The sequence below is a fragment of the Fusarium subglutinans genome (assembly GCF_013396075.1).
Source record: "Fusarium subglutinans strain NRRL 66333 chromosome Unknown NRRL66333_c0000469, whole genome shotgun sequence".
NCBI classification, from domain to species: Eukaryota; Fungi; Ascomycota; class Sordariomycetes; order Hypocreales; family Nectriaceae; genus Fusarium; species Fusarium subglutinans.
This window is the reverse complement of record NW_023502532.1, coordinates 1-8,889: the sequence shown is the minus strand read 5'-3', so window position 1 is coordinate 8,889 and position 8,889 is coordinate 1. Positions and strand designations below refer to the sequence as shown.

Sequence of the window (8,889 nt, the reverse complement as noted above, 5' to 3'; positions counted from 1 at the left end):
CATTCATCTCTAGATGATAGTTCTCCTGCTTAATCTGTTCATGTTTCTGTCATGCCTTGGAATAGTATGGGTAACACATAGTGATTAGATACTACCTACCTACTCCGTAGGAATGTCGAATGCTAAGGTCAAGTGACAAGCCACTAAAAACAGCCAGTAGTAGCTAGCGATTTCCCCTTGGCGTCTAAATGAGCCGTTTCTACCACTCAACGATCCATGGTACGACTACTAATTGTCTTAAGAAGAGTGATCAGCGCTCAGAAACCCATCCATACGCAAGCGTCTTCTCATCTACACATCCCTCATCATGGAGGAAACGCCAATGGGCGAGTCCATCAAGATATCGTGAGTAATCCCCTCATCGAAGCCTACTCCACTTTCATACGCTGACACAATGACTACTACAGTTGTGAACGATGTCGTCGCCGCAAGGTACGATACACATGTCTTGAGCTCTTTCATCAACCTCAAAACTAACCCTTAACAAGATAAAATGTGACCGAAAACGACCGTGCTCGCGGTGTATCAAGGCTGGCACCGAATGTATACTCAGCGGTAGCGGAGAGAAGCAACGGTATGACTCTACCTCGCCAGAATCATGAACTATCACCAACTCTAAAACCAACCAGGCCAATATCTAAAGGTTACGTTCAAGCTCTAGAGGGTCAAGTGGCATCTCTTGAGCTACTGCTTCGCAAGCTCGCCGTTGCTGATAGCGCTGAAAGAGATGAGATGCTGTCCGAGATCGCCCTCTCACCACCAGCCTCACTCGACGTTACACAAAAGTCGCAGATTGACCATGCCAAGTCAAACACTGACCCCAAGGTTGTAGCTGCTCAGGTCCGTTCTGGACAGCTGAGACGCCCTCGATCGAGCCATGCCACCCAGTTCTTTGGCGGCACCAGCGCTTTTCATATCCATCTCTCACAAGACGTCTCATTATCCCCAGATGAGATAATTACTCACCTCGAAGCTGACTCCACACCGCTCATGATGAACTTACCGGAAGTGAGCGCTTCCAGCAGCCCGAGAGACCCGAGCTTTGTCTACGCACCTCACGATGAGACTTCCCAGACGTGCATGGCAGCCTATTTCAAGTATCAATATCAGTTCCATATGCTCATATACAGAGAGTATTTCTTACGCGACTATGATGTTGGCTCCGGAAGATACTACTCAGATGCTCTGCTCTTTGCTATCTGTTCGCTTGGCGCCATGCAGCTCGACGATTCCCGCTCCGTATCCGATATATTTGCCCACCAGGCCCAGCAATTGATCTACGGAGCTCTCGACAGCCCAGAACTCACCACCTTACAGGCTTTGGCACTGCTGGGTTATCGTGAGATTGGCGTCGGTCATACGTCAAAGGGCTGGCTCTTTGCTGGTATGGCCTTCCGACTTGCCCACGAGATGGGCCTTCACCTTGACCCAAACAACTGGGACGCTTCGACAGAAGGAACGTCAAACCGTGACACGGAGATTCTTAGACGAGTCTACTGGGCTATATTCATTGCCGATAAGCAACTGAGTCTCTACTTCGGAAGACCACCAGCTCTGCACCCCAGCGAATCAGACGTCCGCAACACTATCAGGCTGCAGTACCCTCCAGATTGGGAGGGTTTGCTGGACACATACATCTGTAAAGGTGCTTCCGCAACAGAATTCGAAGACGGAGTTGCCCTTGTTGGGTCCTTCATCTACCAGGCAGAGCTGTGCAAGATCGCCCATCTCATGATCACGGATCTCTTCGAGAACCGTCGAGGTAACGTTGACGCCACCGTAGCTGCAGCCAGATCACGACAAATACACGTGTCGCTCACAAAGTGGCTATCGAGTCTTCCCGGTACTCTGCACTGGAACCAATGGACTGTAGGCGTGGTGCAACCCTCGGTGCTTCGTATGCAGTGAGTTGCCCTCTAAGCCGCGTCATCGTTGTATACTGACAAGTCGAAGCATGCTCTTCCATACAATCATGATTATTCTTCACCGGCCACCCTCGCATATGTACGAGAAACAAGGTATTGCTGAAAGTGAAGACGTGGAGATCTGCTACGAGTCGCTGCAGGCTATCCTGCGCCTGATGAGAACATATTCGCGACACTATCGGTTCCGCTCATTGCCATTGGACTTTGTCCAGACTCTGTCCACCGCAGCCGGTACCATTATGATGAAGAGGTTCTTCCAGGGAGCCTCGTGGGAAGACTCAGACATTGCACGGTCACTCTCGACCGTCATTGACGCAATGGAGGAAGTACAGCACACCTGGCCATGCATGGGTGAGATCAAAGATTATGTCGTACGGGCACGCAATGCGCAGGCTGTGATGCCCCCTGAAGATCCTCTCATTGGGCCAGATCTCATGAACGGCCTAGAGTTGGGTCACAACGTCACAGCTGAGCTCATGGCTCAATGGGGCGAAGAGCTAGGTACACTTGTGACGGACGAGTTTTTGAGTATGCAGCTCCAAGGTTCAGAACAAGGCGTGATGGCGCCGTTTGACTTCAATCAACCACCCCTAGGGCCACAATAGGGATGAGTTGTCGGCTGTAAATATTAAAGGTAGAGCAAGATGCAACAGCTGCAAAGCCAATATTGTATATGAAATTCTTCAACACTCCACATCGTGCACAATATTACTTTTATTACTTTTCAAGTTATGGAATGAGATAATTGACAACAACGCGGCGGCATAGGTATTGACCTGGTGGTTGATTAATTCCTAGGTACATACTACGTACTACCTAAGTTACCTAACTTACAGCATTTCCTAAAGAGGAAATCTTCACTCACATGGTGAGGAACGCGGGGAGTACTTACCGAAGACCGAAATGTTAGCGCCTCAGCTTAACCTTGTCCCGACCGAGGTTCGTTTTGCTGCTTAAACTCCAACCGCCAATTTATCAATCATCTTCCTTCTTCACCAAATTTTGTTTCTGGTCTCTACCGATCCTCGACTTTGGCCTTCATTTGTTTCGCCTTCATACTGCCCGGATAATCAGACCACGGTCGATCCTCCCCTCCATTCGTAACACCTCGTGCATGCGCATGCGCGCTCTCTTTTGCCGATCATAAACCATCATGTCCTCCTCCTCCTCTTCAGCATCGTCATCATCACCATATCCCTTTGCCACCGCCCCCGACATCATTCGCTCTCACCAAAAGGATGCATACTTCACCGGCCACCTCACACAGATCCTCAGCGACCTGCATCGTCGCCTTCGCGGTGCCCGTCTCACACACGCCCGCGCACCCGAGATCCAGACCCTCGCGACACTCGCCTACTTTGCTCTCACTACAATCCCCGGGAATCGAACTCTCGGCGAGGAGTATTGCGATCTTGTGCAGATAGATGCACGTGATGGCCAACTCCCTGCTGTTGGCCGTCGCGCAGGCTACGTAGCTGCCAGCATTCTCCTCCCCTATATCGCGGCCCGGATGCTCCCTGGACTACGCGCTGGGTTGCGCAACCTTCTACAGCGCCGGTTAGAGAGCCTTCGCAAACGAGATGACGGTTCGGCGCCAGGACGCGAAGCGCGCATGTGGTCTTACCTGGATCAACACCTGGGCTCTTTCACATCAGGCGCTCCTTTCAAGGCCGTTATTCTAGCCCTTTTCTACTTCAGTGGTACATATTATCAGCTGTCCAAGAGACTTCTTTCCCTACGATACGTATTCACACGTACCGTTCCTGATACACCCGATCGTGCAGGATACGAACTCCTAGGTGTACTGCTAGTCATTCAACTTGCGGTTCAGGGCTATACCCATGTTCGATCTACAATTACCGAGTCAGCAGCTCGCGAACGCGCTGCTTTTGGGGCTTCTGATGATATCTCTCTAAACCATGACGGAGCCTACAACGGCGATAACAACCTCTTACTACCCACAGGGGCTTCAAGCTCAAAGGCCAAAGTCGACATCTTTGCTGCCACACACACCCCAGCAGCGGCTGTACCACGTATTCAACTGACTGATGACAAGACCATGGGCTACATCAAGGGTGGACAGCAAAGAAAGTGCACACTGTGCTTGGAAGAGATGAGAGACCCCTCAGCAACACAATGCGGTCATGTCTTCTGTTGGGAGTGTATAGGAGATTGGGTGAGGGAAAAACCCGAGTGCCCATTATGTCGTCGTGAAGCCATGGCTCAACATATCTTACCATTACGTGTGATGTAATGACTTAATCAGATTTGATATTGCAAGGATATCCAATTCAGGTGAACAAATATTAATATGCTCAATCACATCCTCGATGCGAGATGTTAAAAACAAGACAAAGAGATACCAAGGCTCAGCGCCTATGGGTATCATCAGAGCAGCCTCATGCCGCTATTTAAAAACGCTCCAATCCTTTCGTGGTATCCATTCCAATCCATCCGATGTACCAACCGCCCATTATCTGCCATTCGGCTTCCCAAAGCATAGTCTTGAAAGAACAAATCTTGACACCAAGAAAAATGGTCCATCTTTGCATCCAGCAAGAGATGTCCGTCCGTTCCCTTGTATACATACTATACACAATTACTGATGGAGATCCAGGGCCCCAATACTCGCAACCGCCAGATACACACCTGACGAGCCAGCTGAACCCTCCGATCCCACCTGTTCCCAAAAACTTGTACACAAAATAAAAGCTTGTCGATAAAGGTATCGTGGAAAAAAACGTTGTCTCAATGCATCATCCTCATAAACTCCTTTAATCCCATGCCCGGTGTCTGTCCGATTTTCGGCCTGATCTTCCAATGCTGTTCTTTTTGTTGCTTTTGTTGCTTTTTTTGTTTTGTTTGGATTTGAAGTTGGACTCTCACTCAACAGAGAACAAGACAATCTCGCCTTGTTCATTCTGTCGAAGTCGGAGGGATCTCCAGAGTTCTTTCTCTTCCTTGCCCTTACCCAGCTCGCTGCCAGTAGCCTCACGTTCGCGGTGGAAACGCTTGAGAACCCTGTTTAAGCTGACGCCTTTCTCACTCTCAGGACCCTTGTCTACGAAGCTGAGGAAGACATCGGCTCGGGGCTTGTAGAGGACCACTTGTCCAGCGCTGGGGTCTGTTTTGCCATCTTTGCTCTGAGGGCGATACTCGATGAGCTGCTGAGGCTTCTTCTCTTTATGGGATTTCTTGGAAGAGGAAGAGCTCTTCTTGGCCTTGCTTGATGACTTGGTCTTAGTCTTGGACTTGGACTTGGGCTTGCTGCCAGCAATCATGCCAAAGAGGCTGTGACCAGTAGAGGCGTGCTTAGAGTGCTTAGAATGTTTGGAGTGCTTTGACTTCTTCAGAGGGCTCGCTGGTGAGACTTCCGGAGCGTCACCACCGGAGTAATCAGGGGAAGGGGGGAATACCGGACGCATCATACGGTTGATGCCGCCAGTGAGTCCTGAGTGGAGAACCGGTGGGGCATCCGTCATAACCTGGTCGCTGGGAACATCGATATGTAATCGCTTGCGCTTCTTGTCCTTCTTCTCGGTGCTGGTCCGGCTTTTGCGTCTTTCGGATTTTGAAGCGGGTGTAACAAATTCGGCGGCAGGCACGGGGCCACTTCCATATTCGACTGTGGGCTCATCGTCGTCATCCATGAAGCCGTATTCGTCGCTCTTGTCCTTGGGTTCGTATCGTACCAATGAGTTGCCTGGCTCCGCGTCGAGATTCATGTTGGAAGCATTGGGTGTTTGTCCAGTTCCAACGAGGAATTCAAATACATCGACATGTGGCTCCGGGGCAGCAGAAGGAGGTGTGGGAGCCTCTGGTGGCGGGCCGTTTGGCGATTCATCATCACTGCTTTCCTCATACTCGGCCCAGCCGAACTGATCCTCAGGGACGTCTTCAACGTAGGCGTAGTGGCTCATGTTGCCAGTGTTGTTGGGGAGAGCTTGAACTTCAGCCATGGTTTGGTCTTGGGTGTAGTGTTGCTGGTTATCGTTGGGGTGGCTGTGTTTCTGTTTCTTGTTCTTCTTGTCCTTATAGAGCGCGCCTTGATACTTCTGGTCCTCGGTCATACAACTCTATATGATGTCAGACGATTACACGAGATCAGGGGGTTAATGGCTATCGGAAAGCCTTGTGGTACTGGTACATACGGTATGTGATCGGTATTGAACGCCAGGGAAATACACCATACAATCAATGCAGGTGAAGGTAGCGCCGCGACAGCGGTTGCGATGAGGATCAAGCTTCTTCTTGGTGAGAACGTCGCCGCAAGCCTGTATGTAGTATGTAAGTTAGTATGACAGAGGACGGAGCTGATATTAACTACGGCATGAAGGGTATAAGTGGGATGCAAGACAATGGAGACTCGTTCGATTCGGCGGGGAGGTGTACTGGGATATTTGAGGAATACAAGGGGAGGCGAGAGCATGGCAAGACGATTATGGTGGGCCAGGAGATCGGCATGGGGAAGAAGGGGTGTCCCTTGAAGGAGGCAGTTCATGACAAGAATGGTGTGGTGGGAGTGATGTCAGCCGTGTATGAGGTTTGTTTAGGGGGGTGGGCATTGGTATTGGCATTGGGACTGGTATTGACGGGAGTGGAGGGGCATTTGTTTGAGAGATATGGAAACGGAGGGGGATATGATATGAAGATGGCTTGAGCGGCGGTAGTCTTTGGATAGCAGGCATAACTACTAATCCATGGGAATGGACAAAAAGTCGAGACTTGGCGGCTTGGAGTGCAAACAATGCAGAATGCACTTCACCGAATAACGTACCTCACATGAAAAGGAAACCATGACTGCTCAGGGGACACTTGAGTGTCGAGGGTTAATAAGTTGGGTTTCGCTGTGCAGAGAAGAGAAGTAAACTTGCACAAGGGTGCAGTTTTGAGAGATGGTCGGTATTTAACGGGAGACAACGCAGATTCAACGTCTTGAAGAGACTGCAGAACTGTTGGCTTCCAAGAAGCTGAGTGGAGGGGCGCAAGGGCCAGGGGATGAAATGATTCGGCCGAGGGATAGTTTTGAGGCACTCAAAGCAAAAATAAAATCGGGGGCGGTGCTTTTTTCAGAGCTCTGTATGGTCTGGACGAGGTTGCTGATATGACAGGCGCAAAAGACTAGCTGCCGTAAGGTTGCGTTGGGTGTTGCTTGGGCACGACTTGGGCAGCATAAGCTCAATGAGCGATCAGAGGCAAAGAAAACGAGGCGAAAACAAGCAAGGGTCAGTTGCGAGCCCGAGGAATGCGTTGCGCCGACCAAGTGAAAAGGCGGAAAACAAAGTTGGATGTTTGACAATAGCACGAGATTGATGGAGGGGCGGGCGGGACAAAGCAGATAGCCCAGCACCAGCAGACGAGATTGAGTGCAGTCAGGTGGAGGGGTCCCTCGAGACCAGGGTCCGTCAAGCCTGAGTCTGAGTCTAAGACTGAGCCTCTCCGAAGAGCACGGTTCTTGCGACAGGTTCCGGCTCCTGGGGATCACGTAGCGTAGCGAAGCGTGATGATGGAGGCGCGGGTAGTGGGCGGGAAGGATGGCGTGTGATCTCGAAGAATTAAATTAGGAGGGCTCCAAAAGCGAGATGGAGGGATGAATATCAGTAGAGCGAAAGCCTCTTTGCAAATGACAAGAATGAACTGCACGCGCGCGCTGGCGAAAAGAGTGGGATGTTGTGGAAGAAGAAAAAAATAGACGAGAAAAGGAGCATTGATTAGAGGGGATGCTACAGATGGAACTACAGCACGAACCCGCTGTAGCGAACGCCCTGAAAGAGGGCAACCACAGCAACAACTGCAACTGACAGGAACAGGAATAGTGACAATGAAACACGAGATAACGACCGGACAGGAAGCATCGGATCCAATGCAGAGCATCTCACGCCATAGGAGGTTTGGGGGGCTTGTTACCTAAACGCCCAAGCAACCATCATAAACATCATCAACAATCAACAGCCAACTCCATGGAGCAAGGAAATGCTCAAAATAGTTCAGAACCAGTTCAGTCCAGCCCAACCAAAGCAAGCCTCCAGCATCCTGACTGTCTCAGCCTATGAGTGTGTGTGTGTGCCCGCTGCTGTAGCGACGCCTGCAGCAAAATGATTGGACGCTCGTTCATTATTAGTACAAACCCTGATATTGGGTGCTCATGATGATGACGATGATGCACACCTCAGAACCAACCCTGGAAACTATGAAGCCGCTCGCCCTGGAAAGGTCTGTTGCTCATCAGAACGCTAGTCCAGCCCGGCATTCCTTCAGGTCTCTGCGTACCATTGGCTGAGATACCAACCCAGACAGGGGCACTTATCAATGCAATGCCGCCCAGCAGGATAGGTTGGGTCTTGATTGGAGACTCTTCGCGCCTGTCAAATGTTCCTCGACTATCACTTGTAGAAGAGGGTTGAGATGGTGTCAGGAGTTTGTACCAGGAGTGTCAGAGTTGAAAGGCACAGCATGTTCCCCTTGCCTAGGGTTCGTGGCGCGCTTATTTCATAACTTGTGTGCGCTCGTTGCAAAGGGGCTTGGCGCTTGTTCAATTTGGTGTTAATGACCATTCAACAGCATAGTAATGCGCCATCGAGATGCATGCTTCGCGGTTTGTAGTGTGTGCGTACCTGAGCTGTGGATGGACGGCTTCTCTTGCATACTTTCTTGGCGTTCTATATCAAATGCCCTGATTTATGTTAAAGGTGCCTGAGGTATCTACCTTGTATATCAGCTAGACTACCCGGCCCAAGACCTTAGTTAGTTATAGTTAATATATATATATATATCTCTTAATAGGTTATAAGCCCCTTATATATATATTTACTATATAATTAAAGGGATTTTAGCTATTACTATTAAATTTAAAAGGTAAAAATACCTTATTATAAAGGTTAAGTTACTAAAAAACCCCTTATAGGGAGAAAATTAAGTACTTAAAGTGTTTTATATTCCCTAAAAATACTAAAAACTAGTATTA

The 8,889-nt window shown here is 49.7% G+C and overlaps 3 protein-coding genes across 3 annotated transcripts; 2 read left to right on the top strand and 1 right to left on the bottom strand.

Annotated features, from left to right (window-relative positions):
* Positions 1-307: 307 nt before the first annotated feature.
* Positions 308-2,530, top strand: FSUBG_14016 (CHA4-transcription factor; the record flags this gene model as incomplete). The annotated part of the gene is made up of 5 exons (XM_036678967.1): positions 308-345; positions 408-432; positions 489-574; positions 630-1,904; positions 1,954-2,530. 5 exons carry the CDS (start codon positions 308-310, stop codon positions 2,528-2,530), a joined length of 2,001 nt encoding a protein of 666 aa, XP_036530525.1.
* Positions 2,531-3,078: 548 nt separating this feature from the next.
* FSUBG_14015 (C3HC4 zinc-binding integral peroxisomal membrane) lies at positions 3,079-4,179 on the top strand (the record flags this gene model as incomplete). The annotated part of the gene is made up of 1 exon (XM_036678966.1): positions 3,079-4,179. The coding sequence occupies one exon, from the start codon at positions 3,079-3,081 to the stop codon at positions 4,177-4,179; it is 1,101 nt and encodes a 366-aa protein (XP_036530524.1).
* A 628-nt stretch (positions 4,180-4,807) lies between these two features.
* On the bottom strand, positions 4,808-6,426 carry FSUBG_14014 (cell growth regulating nucleolar LYAR; the record flags this gene model as incomplete). The annotated part of the gene is made up of 3 exons (XM_036678965.1): positions 4,808-6,001; positions 6,077-6,199; positions 6,250-6,426. The coding sequence occupies 3 exons, from the start codon at positions 6,424-6,426 to the stop codon at positions 4,808-4,810; spliced, it is 1,494 nt and encodes a 497-aa protein (XP_036530523.1).
* Between the last annotated feature and the right edge of the window lie 2,463 nt (positions 6,427-8,889).